Source organism: Symphalangus syndactylus, chromosome 19, assembly GCF_028878055.3.
Source record: "Symphalangus syndactylus isolate Jambi chromosome 19, NHGRI_mSymSyn1-v2.1_pri, whole genome shotgun sequence".
Lineage (NCBI taxonomy): Eukaryota > Metazoa > Chordata > Mammalia > Primates > Hylobatidae > Symphalangus > Symphalangus syndactylus.
Window position 1 is genome coordinate 77,504,782 of NC_072434.2, and position 15,368 is coordinate 77,520,149.

Sequence of the window (15,368 nt, forward strand, 5' to 3'; positions counted from 1 at the left end):
AGAGAGCCAAATAATGAGTGAACTCCCATTCACAATTCCTATAAAGAGAATAAAATACCTAGGAATACAACTTACAAGAGATGTGATGTGAAGGACCTCTTCAAGGAGAACTACAAACCACTGCTTAAGGAAATAAGAGAGGACACAAACAAATGGAAAAACATTCCATGCTCATGGATAGGAGAATCAATATAATGAAAATGGCCATATTGCCCAAAGTAATTTATAGATTCAGTGCTATCCCCATCAAGCTACCATTGACTTTCTTCACAGAATTAGAAAAAAAAATTTTAATTTCATATGGAACCAGAAAAGAGCCCGTATAGCCAATACAATCCTAAGCAAAAAGAACAAAGCTGGAGGCATCATGCTACCTGACTTCAAACTATACTACAAGGCTACAGTAACCAAAAGAGCATGATACTGGTACCAAAACAGATACATAGACCAATGGAACAGAACAGAGGCCTCAGAAATAATGCCACACATTTACAACCATCTGATCTTTGACAAACCTGACAAAAACAAGCAATGGGGAAAGGATTCCCTATTTAATAAATGGTGCTGGGAAAACTGGCTAGCCATATGCAGAAAACTGAAACTGGACCCCTTCCTTACACCTTATACAAAAATTAATTCAAGATGGATTAAAGACTTAAATGTTAGACCTAAAACCATAAAAACCTTAGAAGAAAACCTAGGCAATACCATTCAGGACATAGGCATGGGCAAAGACTTCATGACTAAAACACCAAAAGCAATGGCAACAAAAGCCAAAATTGACAAATGGGATCTAGTTAAACTAAAGAGCTTCTGCACAGCAAAAGAAACTACCATCAGAGTGAACAGGCAACCTATAGAATGGGAGAAAATTTCTGCAATCTATCTATCTGACAAAGGGCTAATATCCAGAATCTACAAGGAACTTAAACAATTTTACAAGAAAAAAACAAATAACCCCATCAAAAAGTGGGCAAAGGATATGAACAGACACTTCTCAAAAGAAGACATTTATGCAGCCAACAAACATATGAAAAAAAGCTCATCATCACTGGCCATCAGAGAAATGCAAATCAAAACCATAATTAGATACCATCTCACACCAGTTAGAATGGCAATCATTAAAAAGTCAGGAAACAATAGATGCTGGAGGGGATATGGAGAAATAGGGATGCTTTTACACTGTTGGTGGGAGTGTAAATTAGTTCAACCATTGTGGAAGACAGTGTGGCAATTCCTCAAGGATCTAGAACCAGAAATACCATTTGACCTAGCAATCCCATTACTGGTTATATACCCAAAGGACTATAAATCATTCTACTATAAAGACACTTACAAATGTATGTTTACTGCAGCACTATTCACAATAGCAAAGACTTGGAACCAACCCAAATGCCCACCAATGATAGACTGGATAAAGAAAATGTGGCAAATATACACCATAGAATACTATGCAGCCATAAAAAAGGATGAGCTCATGTCCTTTGCAGGGACCTGGATGAAGCTGCAAACCACAATTTTCAACAAATTAACACAGGAACAGAAAACCAAACACTGTATGTTCTCATTCATAAGTGGGAGTTGAACAATGAGAACACATGGACACAGGGAGGGGAATATCACACACTGGGGCCTATTGGAGGGTGGGGGGCTAGAGGAGGGAGAGCATTAAGAGAAATAATGTAGATGTCAGATTGATGGGTGCAGCAACCATGGCACGTGTATACCTGCACGTTCTGCACATGTATCCCAGAACTTAAAATATAATTAAAAAAAAAGAATTCAATTCCATTGTCTTTCATATTTGGCCAACACTCAATTATATAAGAATTATAGCTCCACACACTTATATTTTTTTTAAAAAAGAGGGATATTTCAAGATTATCCGGGTGTTCAGGTTCCTAGGTTTTCCCTGCCTCGCTTCCATTTCCCACACGTCACTGAGTGTTGCCAGGATGGAGAACAGGGGTATCACCCAAGGGCAATCTCTCAGAGCCTGGGGCCTTTAAATTGTGGATGAACCTGGGGAGTAGGTTTGGGAAAGCAACTCATCCTGCATTCCTAGGAGAGGAAGAACAGTTTCCCCTTTTTTCCCTTTGTTTTCTTTCTATAAATATTCTCTATCGTGGCCGCCTCTTACAACCCTGGCGTCTCACATCCCCAAGAGGTAGTTATGAGGCAAGTACAAGAAACAGCGTCCCTGACAGGGCGGGCCTGGGACAGGATGAACAGGGCATGTGTGTGAAGGGAGTCTCTGAGGACCGCTGCTCCTAAGGATTTAATGAGTTGGCTCACTGAGCAAGGCTTCTGATCAACACAGCGCATTAGACCTGCACATCAGGGAAATAGTTCCACTGATTGCTATTTTAGCATTTCAACGTGAAATGTACCACTATTGTTAATATCTAGGACTCCCTTGAGAAAGAGGCCGCCGAGGCTTCACGGCTTCAGAGCAGACTGTGGGAAACGGGAACAGCCAGGGGCTGGTCAGGTGGGGTTCGGGGTGCTGTGGCCTAGAGGAGCCTGGAATCTTCCAGAAAAGGATCCAAGAAGCTATCAAAAGCTTCCTGGGACCGTGAGCTTTAGCAACTGCCTAGGAGGCACCAAGAAGGCTGTTTTACAACAGCAGAGTCAGGCTGCAGGTAGGCTGATGCCGAGTGGAGGCTTCTAAACATGAATAATGACCACTACCTGCTCTCAATAGAAAACATTTGGAAATGCTCCCAGCATCAGATAGGAGCTAACTCCTGAAAAATGGGTGGGATTTATTCAGGAAAGGGTTCGGAGGGGCATAATACTTGCTCAGAATGGCCTTGCATACGCATAAGAGAAAAAGCTTTCTCCAGATGTAGAGATGGGGATAGTGGAAAAGGAAGATTAACACCTGGACACCCCAAGCAACATCCACAGACAAAAGAGAAGAGCCAGGAATCATAGGCATCAGCCTAGTGTTTGCCCAGCTGTATGTGCCTGGCAGCCAACAAGTGCTCACTCACCAGCAGGAGAAAGGCAGCCTCCACAGGAGCCTAAGAGGCTTGAGTTCCATCGAAGGCCACCAACAATGGATATTTTCCCTGTCATTTCTATTTTCAGAGAAAATGAGACATTGTGGTGCTTCATGCTATTCCATTATTGAAATGATTCTCAATGTAGAAAACAAAGTCTGAGTTCGAATTTCACTAGATTGGGGATATTATCCACAGCATCTTAGAGATCAAGGCATCCTCAAAGGAAGGTGTTTCATTACCTGGCTTTTTCCCCCCCGAGAGAATGAAGAGGGGAAGGTGGTGAGCTGTGACAAGCCAAGCGGGGGTGGGGGGCAGCAGAGGTCTGCGGGACACCTGCAGTGCATTTCTGTTTTGGAGCTTCACAGGGCTATGTCTTTTCAAAGCTCTATTGAGAAATGACAGGCTCCCACCCTCAGGCCAACAGCTGGAGCTGGGCTTTTATTACTGGGAAATAGTGTTGCGTCTGAGTCATTCAAGGTTGGCCTTCCTGGGGACTAAAAGAGCCCCCACTCCCACGCCTGCGGAGGATGTCAGTGAAGCAGGTCATCTTATCATAGTCGGTCAGCTGGGAAGTCAGTGGCGTGGGATTACACAGGGGCAGAGAGGGCAGGCAGGGCCCTGAAAAAACCTGGCCCATGTGTAATCACGTGTTAGGGGAGCAGGTCCACACGTAGAAGACCAAAGACTATGGCAATGAGATAACCTGGCACCGGCTTCCATGGCACCATGGAAGTGCTAAATACTGTCATAAATAAAAACAGCATTAGAAAAATGTCACGCTTTCAGATGACGATGAGGAGCTAACACTTGAGGACATTTCCTTTTTAACTGGAAAAAGCTGGAGTATATTGCGTAGGCTGTAACACTGCGTTACTTGGCACAGAATGAATCCATCACTTGCTGTCCTTCTTGTTCCTCACCCACTTCCTATGACATAGCTGGTGGCTATGCGTGTAGAGGGGAGGCTGGGGCCTCAGTGCAAAGCACAGTTGTTTACAACCTTCCTGGAAACGGCTGTTCTCTGGCTGGAGGCTGGGGCCATTTCCACAATGCCCAGGACAGCCCCCACCACAAAGAACCATACAGCTCAAAATGTCTGTAGTGCCGCTGCTGAGAAACCCTGCTTTTTCAGAAAGACAGAGTAGCAGTGGAGGAGAAGGGCTCCAAGTATTGGACAACGGGGTCCTTATCTTAAGTCTTAATGAACCTTGGGATGCAGAGAGAAACAACTCTAATGTGGGGATACTTTCTGCAGGACTCACAGGGGGAATCTCCAGCACAATGACTGATTTTTTCATTTTAATTTCCAAACAGGCCTGTACATACTATGTTATTTACAGATTAGCATTGTGAAGCGCCTTCTGCTGCCGCGCACTGCCATAAAAGGAACGCTTGTAGAACATATGTAAACAATTAAATGTGATTTGGAGGCTGGGTGTCCCATGTTTACTGATTAGTAACAGAAATACTCAGAGTGTGTGTGCCCGTCTACCTTAGTCACTGTCCCAGGCTCAAATAGCATCTCCACCTCGGGTACCGCAGCAAGCTCTCTGCTCTCTTCACGTGTGCCTTATTCCTCTCTGAGGAACCCAGCAACCATACACTGGTTTCACAGTCAATCCCACGCTCCTGACCACACTCTCCTGCTGTAGTTCCCCAAACGAAAACAACGATTCAAAGGCAGGCACAGTGGCACATGCCTGTAGTTTCAGCGACGTGGAAGGCTGATGTGGGGAGTTCAAGGATGTAGTGCATTCTGATAGCACCTGTGAGTAGCCACTGTACTCCAGCTTGGCAACTAGATGACTAGCACCATCTCTGAGCAACTAAAAGTGAAACAGAAGGAGACACCTTCCATTTGTATGGTGACCTGTGGGTTACTAAGCGCTTTCCATTCCATAGGCTCCTCTCATTCTCACAGATGCATGATGTAATTATTACAACCCTTTCATATGAGAAGAAACAGGCCAGAAAAAGTTGAGAAAAAGATGGGTGGGAGCAAATACTCAGTATTTGATGCCACACTGAAGAAGCACAGGAGAAAACCCACAGCTGCTTCCAGGCCACCTACCTTTCTAGCAAACATGGAGTTGCTTTTATAATACGTAACTGGAGTCATCTTCTTCTTTTATTTATTTATTTTTTTGAGACGGAGTCTCTCTCTGTTGCCCAGGCTGGAGTGCTGTGGCGCAATCTCAACTCACTGAAACCTCCACCTCCCAGGTTCAAATGATTCTCACACCTCAGCCTCCCGAGTAGCTGGGATTACAGGCACCTGCCACAATGCCCGGCTAATTGTTTTTGTATTTTTAGTAGAGACAGGGTTTCACCATGTTGGCCAGGCTAGTCTTGAACTCCTGACCTCAAGAGATCCACCTGCCTCAGCCTCCCTGAGCAGCTGGGATTACAGGCGCCTGCCACTATGCCCGGCTAATTTTTTTTGTATTTTTAGTAGAGACAGGGTTTCACCATGTTGGCCAGGCTAGTCTCGAACTCCTGACCTCAAGAGATCCACCCGCCTCAGCCTCCCAAAGTGCTGAGATTACAGGTGTGAGCCACCATGCCCAGCCCTGAGTCATCTTCTTAAAGGCATTCTCAGCTGTGTGAGAATGAACTAATCCCTTTAAAGGCTTCAGTTGAGCCACAATACTGAAAGCACTGTGAGTATAGTTCTTGAACTCACCCCCATCTCACCCTCCTAATTGGTGCGTATACTCTGCACAGACCCTGAGTTGAGAGTGTATTAATACTGCTTTCATGAGCTCTTTATCCAGGAAGTCACTCCATTGGCTCTAAAATCAAGACAACCTCTGGCTGGGATCCCAGCTCTCTCCTACCTGGTAAAGAACATTCAGAAAGAATGCTCGGTAAAGAACACGTGACGTCCCCCAAATAGCTCCAAGGTTCACTTCCTCTAGAGTTCAGGTGCTGCACTGAGAGGCAGCATATGGGCCTACAGGGTTGGAGGGATGAGAGCCAGGAGCTCCAAACTGAAGCTTAAATCTTGGCTCTGATACTTGTCTCTTGCCCTCATTATCACCAATTTCTTTCTGTGTTCACTCATAAGATTAATTACTGCCAGGCATATTTAGAGGCTTGGTGAGGGTCTTGCTAGGAATTTCTTTCCATGGGGGACCCAGTGCACAAGTGGGGTCTGCAGACAATGGGTGCCTGGTGGTGAGGGGGTGGGACAATTCCAAATACACCCGTGTCCAGCGTTCACCTTGTCCTATAGGATCAAAGCCTGTGCCCTCAATGACACAGTGGATGTGTCCAAGTGAGCTGGGCACGGAGGGTGCACAGTGGCAGCAACTCCTATGAGAAAAGCACTGGGCTGGCAGGAAAGGGCAAGATGCCATCCCAGGGGTGAAGCATCCCTGAGCTCAGGCCACCCAGAGCATCAGAGCCATGACGCCCGTAGCAGGTGCCGTCAGCAGCTCTCAGCATCATAACCCAGCACAGTCCACAAGGAAGCGTGCAGAGGTGAGAAGGTGGATGCCCTGGAGCAGCTGGGCCACCCCAGGGAAGTGTCCATGCAGAGCTGGGGGGAGTGTGGTGTGTTCCTGCAGAGCAGGTGGAGATTAACTGCTGGGAGATGTTGTGGACAGCGGGACAGTGTGGCCCGTAGGAGCGAGGACTCTGGAGTCTGGGCATGACTCTATCGTGAGACTCGTACAAATCACTTCTCTGTGCTTCAGAAATCCCAGCTGCAAAATCGAGCCAATAATACCTATCTCATCGTGTCTCATGCCTTCAGAGAAGATGAAATGCATTAACTCTCCTAACTTGCATTAGCACTCTGCCCAGTACCTAGTGGGCACCGCTGTAAGTGTTCACTGATACTGTTATTATTTTCACCCCTGAACTAGTAAATTTCAGCAATCAATATCCAGGCCACCTTGGCTTCAGATATAAACTAAGCACATTTGAATTGCAGAATCTCATTTAATCACTGGAAATAAATTATGTTGGCTAAAGGATTTCAGTGATATTGGTGATATTGCTTCAAATAAATCATAAGTGTGAAATAATAACAAAAGAGAAAAAACTAAAATGCAAAATTTAATTACAAATGTATTTTTAAAGTATGTTTGACCTCATGATGTTTTAACAGCAATAGTTCCTGCTCGGAGGCTCCACATTAAGCGGATCAACACTATCGTCTGGTGCAAAATTCTTCATAAGCCAGGCCTGATGACCAGGGTTGGGCTGGCTGTAGAAGAATCAATCACTCGGCAGCTTGTTCGAAATCACAGATTTCCAAATCCAAGATCTAGAGAGTCCATGTCACTGGTTTGCGATGGAGCTTGGGGTCTGTGTTCTGATCAAGCTCCCTCGGTGATTCTGAGGTTTGGACTCACAGGACCAGAGAACCTGGGGTCTCCTAAAGATGGCAAGACATTTCAGAGAAGCAGGGAGCTAGAACCTGGAGGAGAGCCCATACGCCAGGCCCAGGTTGGGGGGGCCTTGCCACACTGCATTAGAATTTAAGGTCCCAGAAACTTCTGCTCCTTTGTAGGCTATCATTTTCTTCCCCTATGCTTTAAACTTAGATATTTTTCTCATGTTCCAAGATTGTGATTTTAGCTTGACAACATGATTTTAACCTCCTATGTCAGATATTGCATCCTGTTTACTTTATTTATGATTCTGATTTCTGAGTTTCCTTAGTCTGGCAAGTGGACCTTAATTTCCTTTACAAGATGTCCCACTGTGACATGACAGCTGGCCCCAGTGTGGGGCCTCATCTCCAGCGGAAGCTCAGGAGGAGAAGTTGAGATGATGCCCTGGATTTCTGAAGAGAATATTTCCTCAACACGCTGTGGGTGGGAGGAGTGGGTAGATGGTAGATGGAGTGACCTCAGACCACAACAGTGACCTCCTGCCACAAGGCAGCATGCCAGGGCTTGGCAGAGCACACTTCGGTCTGGCTTGTTTCCCTATCACTTTTCAAGATCAAATTTGCCTTAAATTTTCTATCCTCTTGGAAGCTTACTCTACTCTGAGTCAGTAAATTTTCTTTTACAAACAAACTTGTTGCTTCTGTAAAATGCAGCCATCTTTTCCTAACCTCGAAGGATGGAGCATCTGCTAGAATCCGCCTCATCACCTTTCATGTATTGGAAGACAGTAATCAAACCATCTCATACTCTGTGGTCAGTGAAACTATTTTGACTTCCTACTAAAACATCCCCTTATATCTAGATGTCTTTCTTCAGTGGGAGACACAGTTTTCCAAGAAGGTATGTCTCAAACCTTAAATCTAAAAAATATAAGTGTCTTCTTGTCACATCCATATGAACCCATTCCATCTCCATAACATATCAACATTTTATTTAAAGACAATTTATATAAAGGTAGTCTGTTGCTCACTTGCATTTGGCATCTCATTTAAGATGAATTTCAATTTACTCATCCTCCCTAATTTTGCATGCATATATTTTTCTTTCTTGAGGACTATCCATCAAATCTATGTCAGTTTGGTAAAGTCAAGACATTTCCCCCAACAAATTGGTCAAGTGAAGCGTATCTTTAAGACCTACGTGGAGAGTCAGTGTTCACCATCACCTGACGTGCTTTAGCACTAACTATGTAACAATGACTTGTTGGGTCTCCTACAGTACACCTAAGGACATACTCCCCATTTTAAAGTTATACAACCATGGAGCACATATGCAAACACACAATTATGAGCCATTCTTACTTTGCACATGAATATAATCATACTAAAAGATTAGCAAATTGAATCCATCATTGTATAAAAACAATAATATATCATGACCAAGTAGAGCTTATTTCGGAATTGTAAGGGTGTTTCAACATGAGGAAATCTACTAATGTAATACAACATTAATATATTAAAGAAGAATAATAATATCATCTGAATTATGCCCCCCAATTCTATACAAATTCAACATCCTTTCTTGATAAAGCTTTAGCAAGCTAGGAAAAGAAGGAAACTCCCTGCCTTCATAACAGTGGTTTCATAGAAACCTAAACCAAACCCCATTTTAAAAATTAATTTTAATTTTAAGTTCCGTGGTACATGTGCAGGATGTGCACATGTTCTGGAGAAAAGAATGCTGCACAGAGAGGCCAAGAAGAATCTGAGCAGACCGGCCTTGCTGGGTTTAGGTAATGCCCTTTTTGTCCAATCACATTTCTGCACAGCTGTCCAAGCTTTAATCATGGACAACCAATGACGCTGCATAAAAGGCCCAAAGGACACAGTTCCGGGAGCTTCTAGAGAGCTGAACATGTGCAGGTAGATAGGAAGGTGAAGAAGAATTCATCCACCTGCCTGGAGAGTGGCACACCCCAACTTCACAGGGATGGAAGCTCCTGTGCTCAAGACCCTTCCAGATCTGGCCCTATGTATCTCTTCATCTGGCTGTTTATTTGTATCCTTTAAAATATCCTTCATAATAAACTAGTAAACGTGTTTCCCTGGATTCTGTGAACTCCTCTAGCAAATTAATTGACCCCAAAGAGGGAATCGAGGGACCCCTCACTTAGAAGCCAGTTGGTCAGAAGTTCGGTTGGCCCAGAATTGTGGGCCTCAACCTTCAACCTGTGGGTTCTGACACCATCTCTGGTTACTGTCAGAAGTGAACTGGAGGACACCCAGCTAGTGTGCAGAGCTGCTTGCTTGCAGGAAGAAATCCCACATATATTGGGGCCACAGAAGTCTTCTGTGTTGATGATTGTTGTTGTTTTTGTGTGAGAAGAGAGGAAAAACATGGTTTGAGAGTTTTTCCCTAAACAGTATCTATAAAAATTATGTGTAAAATTTGAGCTCTGTAGACTATTTTTTTCAAGTCAAACTATTTATGGCACCCTAGCAGATTAAATAGAAATCCCAGCCGTGGTTGAAGAGCGGCGGGGCCCTGCCAGGCTCCAACCTCCCCTCCCGCTGTATCCTCCACCCCGATCCCCAGGCATATCCAACCAGGTCAGAACTGCATCACTTCAGACCATGGGCTTAGGGTGGGATGTAAAAGAAGTTGTCTTTTGTAAGTGAAAAAACTGAAAGGAAAGCGTCTTGGAGGATCTTTCTATGTGGTGGAACCTCTTGGTGAAGTGAACCAGTCCCAAATAATCAAGTGTTTCCCTAGAATACTGAGAGGATTCTCCCCAGAGTTACCTCATCACCATGTCTGCAGCAAGTAGAGTTGACATCGAGTATGAGAAACTATCTGAAACAAAGGAAATCCCATCAAAACAAAGTTTAAAAAAGCAGCTGGTAAGCATGGCGTTTAATTAAAGAAAAAGAAATAAAGCAGACCAAACGAGAAACACCTGGATCAGGAATAGCTGAACAAGTTACACAAAGAACAAGACCGAAAAAGCCTTTGAAAATGCCTTAGATATGAACTGAAATAATACTTGCAACTTGAAGTTTATAAAACATTTCAAATTGATCCAACAAAAGAGCTTATTTTAATCATCTTCCCAGGTGCTACTAATATCTCAAGAGTCATTTTGTGATTTCAAGTGCAAGATCCTATGAAGCCCCTCTCAAACACTGTTCTCTGCTTACGGTTTAATAAGGAGCCCGATCTTAGGGGCCACATCATAATGTTCTACGAAGCCCACAGAGGAGTCGTCTGCTAGACCTGCAGCAATCATCAAGCTTGGTCCCAGATGGCCACAAAGAGAATGCCCTGAGTCCAGTGTGAGACTGAGTCAGGTAAGAGGACAGGCAGAGATTGGAGGCCAGCTAGCTCCTCCCCAGGAGATTGGCCTAAAATAGGCATTAACATGAGACTTTAAGGGTCAGAGTTTTGGCATTTCTTACCTGTAAAAACGATCATGAAATTCTGAGACGTGGGAGTTGAAAGACTAGTTGATATCACAAATCCTAACTACCCTCAGTTCTTACTTGTCCCTGTTGGTGACTCCAGGCTACCGCCTCCAGAGGAAAATGGAAAGCGCTGCCAGCCACACACTTTACCCTTTATCAATTCACAACTCTTACTTGATGATACCTCCCAACAACTTGCCACCAGTGTAGACTCACAGCTGCCGCTTTCAAGAAGGACATTCGGAAACACAGTCAACAAGGCTCCCTGGGCTTGGTTACCTGACAACCCAGAACTGTGAAGGTTGCTAAACAAATAGACAGGTGGGTTTTGCCCTTAACAAGCTTATAATCCCACCTAACGTCACAAAACTCACTCAAGTCAGTATCAAAAGAACCCCTTTTGTAGAGCACCATCAAGAATATAATATACACACAATGAAGCAAGTCCAAGTAGAAACAATCCCAGAGGGGCAGAGGCTAAGTAGAGGCACCCTTTCTTCTCTAAGCTCCCTAGGTTTGTGTTCTCAACCTTGGCTGCCCACTGACATCACCTGGGAGCTTTTGAAACTTGGGATGTGTGGTCCCACCCACAGAGGTGCTGATGGAATTGATTAAATATCCTGGGAATCAGGATATTTAAAAGCCTGAAGGAGGTTTTAATGTGCACGTGGGGTTGAGAACCACTCATCAAGGTGATTCCACTTTGCGGGCAGACAGAGTTCAACACCACAGCCCATGGTGCTAAAAAAGGGGACATCTGTGCAATGGCCACTGATTTGGGTGATTTGAAGCTGACTGATGAAATTTTAAGAGCAGTTTGGCATGAGTACTCTTTCTTTGGTGGACAACACCACCTGAGTGACACAGGGTGCCAAAGAGCCAGCAGAGTTTGATTTTGTTTTTGTTCTTTAAAAAGACAGATGTGAGCTATTTGCCCACTGAGGGGAGAGACCCAGTAGAGAAAGCGTTTGAAAAACAGAAGGGGCATCCAATTCATCAAAGCCCCAAGGAGACGGGGTGAAGGAGGGTCTGGACTAGCGCTCAGATGTGAGGATTTTCTTTTATGAAGACAATTAGGGGAAAGGGAACTAACACTGAGCAGCAACTCTGTTAGGAACCGGGCTCGGCACTTCATAGGCATGATTTCATTGAATCTTCCCAGCAAATCTGCAAGGACCTCTGTAACATAGAAGGTTCTATACCCAGAATCCCTTGGTCTTGACTATTCCATGTGAATGATATTTCCAAATTGAATACTCCAAAAGAGCAGTGATCAATAAAATGTTCTTGTAGGCCCAACACAATTTATCATGAAAAGAACTATCTGAAAGTAGTATAATAAGTCCAGCTTCAAAATAAAGAAAATGATTGACAAAACCTGTCAAACATGTAAAAGTGGGTGCCTGTACCTAAGAGATTCCAACTTCTCCCCCCCAGGTACCTGATGGCCATATTGTGAGCCGCTGTTCCCAGAGCTCTCCTCCCCAGGGTGCACAGAGCAAAGGACAGAGTCACCAAGGGAGAGTCCTCGTCACTGTCCAGGGTCTTTGAAGGCTGAAAGAGCAAGAAATTAACTCAGCTTTCACACAGGTTCCAATATGTACCAACACACATGCATAAATGTAGAGTGACATTGGCTTTGTAAGTCAGCCACGTGGTCATCCAGTCCCCTCTAAGATGACCTCACAGACAGGGAATGCTTGGCTTCCTGAAGTAGTTTCTCCTGTGGTTGGACATGGAAAAAAAAAGTGGAAAAGTTATTTTAGGAGAGAAAAGGGCCTACAACATGGGCTGATGATCTGCTTTTCTGGGATTTGAAATATGGCACTTCAGGTCATAAAGATGGGCAGTGATTACAGTCAAATGGGTGCCCACCTTAACACTCTCCAATGCAAAGGAGAGGCATGGTCTAGCAGGGAGAGAAAAAGAACTTGGATCCAATGTGAAGGAGAGTCTCTGTTCTCCCTAAAACAAGGAGTCCTGTGGGTTGACTGCTAGACTGTAAGTCCACAATCAACAACCAAATTAAAGGCATCTTTTAGCTCAGGCATGGTGGCTCATAACTGTAATCCCAGCAGTTTGGGAAGCCAAGGTGTGAGGATCACTTGAGCCCAGGAGTTCAAGACCATCATGGGCAACATAGCAAAACCCCATCTCCATAAAATTTTTTTTAAAAATTAGCCAGGCGGCCAGGCGCAGTGGCTCACGCCTGTAATCTGAACACTTTGGGAGGCCGAGGCAGACAGATTACCTGAGGTCAGGAGTTTGAGACCAGCCTGGCCAACATGGCAAAACTCTGTCTCTACTAAAAATACAAAAATTAGCCGGGCATGGTGGTCTGCACCTCCAGCTACCCAGGAGGCTGAGGCAGGAGAGTCGCTGGAACCCGGGGGGCAGAGGCTGCAGTGAGCTGAGATTGCATCACTGCACTCTAGCCTGAGCAACAGAACAAGACTCTGTCTCAAAAAATAAATAAATAAATAAAAATAATAAATTAGCCAGGCATGGTGGCATGTGCTTCTAGTCCCAGCTACTAGGGAGCTTAGGACAGGAGGATCACTTGATCCCAGGAGTTTGAGGCTGCAATAAGCTATGATCGTTCTGCCGCACTCCAGCCTAGGGAGAGTGAGACTCTGTCTCTTAAAAAAATTTTTCCAAAGTCAGCTTTAAAAAAAAAAAAAGGGAGGGAGAATGGGGAGATGCAGAGGAAATTTAAGGTCAAAATGTCTTTTGCAAGGAAAATAAAATAATTCTATGAACTATCTGAGGAATGGACACAGCCATCATGGAGCTATAGCTGACAACATCAATCAATTCTTTGCATATCTCAACTGCTTAAAGAGGCCTGGCATGAGTTAAGATTATTATCACACCTTCTTCATGGTTGGTCTGGAGAAAGCAGGTTCTGCCACCTGCTTCTTCTCCCACCTGTTTTTAATCACCCATAAGAAACTCACAGACCTTGGCTAGTGTCGTGGTTTGGTTTACTCTCTCTAGCATATGCCACAGACTGCATCAGCTGCTGAGGAAGTTGTTTCTAACTTGTACCCACATTTTCCAACAACAACCCGTGGACTCAGCTTTTCAAATCCTAAGAAGCAAAGTAAACCTGCTCCCTTCACTTGCTCCCTCCCTCTTCTCCTCCTCCCCTGCCCCTTTCCTCCTCTTTTTGTAGACTGTCATAATTCTTGATTATATTTCTAAGAGGTAGGATTCACTTCCAGAAGTGTTCTCGGCACATAAGCAATAACAGCACAGACACACAAAATAATGATGACAGAAGTTAAGTTGGACTATCTGATTGCTAAATAGAATTTTCATGTCCATGACTCAATATGTTCAGTAAATCCCCCTGATTTCAGCACAGATAGACTTGGAAGGGAAATCCCAAAATGTAATTTTAAACAAAGAAGCTTCAAATGCTTAAAAGTTATAATAGAGGCTTAAAACTTTGCTAACCCTGAGCACTGCATAAAGGGATCTATACCTTTAAGTGTCCTTCATTGGAGACCTGGTATATTGATTCTCCTATTTAATTTTGCTTACCTTCAATAAACATCTATCCAAATAGTGCTTTTTTTTCTATCCTCTATGTTAAAAGTCTACCATAGAATGTAAGAGATGGACATGACAATGTTCTTTATTAAACTTACATTCCATGCCTCAGCCCCCACCTCCCTGACCTACCTCTTGTCTTTTCTGTGCACAGTGTTGAATCCATTCTAGGTAAACATTGCAGAAGCTAGCTCGTGTGATGCCCTGGAGACACGGGACGTAGTCATCATCAATGTTAATGTTGAACATTGCAAGGTCACGCTCAATGTAATGCCACTTGGCAAAGGGCTGCAGGGACTTCAGAAGTGATTCATTTTTGATCCAGGAGAGGAGTTTGGGAGACGTTACCATATAGTATATTATACTCTGCAGAGAAAAAGCAAGATTTTGAGCCCTCACAGCTATTCTAAAGCCAGAAAGATTTTATTAATTTAATCTTAGAAAGTAAATCAACCTCAGGAAAGTAAGAGACGTGAAATCCCTACATGTGGTATCATTTGTATGTTCTGCTGGGTGTAATGCACAGAACTCATTTGAGACATTCTAAAATGTCCTTTTTTTTTTTTTTTTCTGAGACGGAGTCTCGTTCTGTCGCCCAGGCTGGAGCGCAATGGTGCGATCTTGGCTCACTGCAAGCTCCACCTTCTGGGTTCACGCCATTCTCCTGCCTCAGCCTCCCAGATAGCTGGGATTACAGGCGCCCGCCACCACGCCCAGCTAATTTCTTCTATTTTAGTGGAGACGGGGTTTCACTATGTTAGCCAGGATGGTCTCGATCTCCTGACCTCGTGATCAGCCCGCCTCGGCCTCCCAAAGTGCTGGGATTACAGGCATGAGCCACCGTGCCCAGCCTAAAATGTCCTCTCTTAAGGGTTATCTTCAACCTCAGGAAAGTAAGAGACATGAAATCCCTACATGTAGTATCATTTGTATTTTCTGCTGGGTGTAATGCACAGAACTCATTTGAGACATTTCTAAAATGTCCACTCTTAAAGGTTATC

The 15,368-nt window shown here is 44.2% G+C and overlaps 1 protein-coding gene across 3 annotated transcripts in view; it reads right to left on the minus strand.

The window, feature by feature from the left end:
- PCNX2 (pecanex 2) overlaps positions 1-15,368 on the minus strand; it is a 352,029-nt gene that overhangs the window by 26,566 nt on the left and 310,095 nt on the right. For all 3 annotated transcript variants that reach the window (XM_063614016.1, XM_055234937.2, XM_063614015.1), the window contains exons 27-28: positions 14,500-14,733; positions 12,254-12,366 (exon numbers count right to left, since the gene is read on the minus strand). In XM_063614016.1, coding sequence (XP_063470086.1) covers positions 12,254-12,366; positions 14,500-14,733 — 347 coding nt within the window. The remainder of the gene's footprint in view (positions 1-12,253; positions 12,367-14,499; positions 14,734-15,368) is intronic.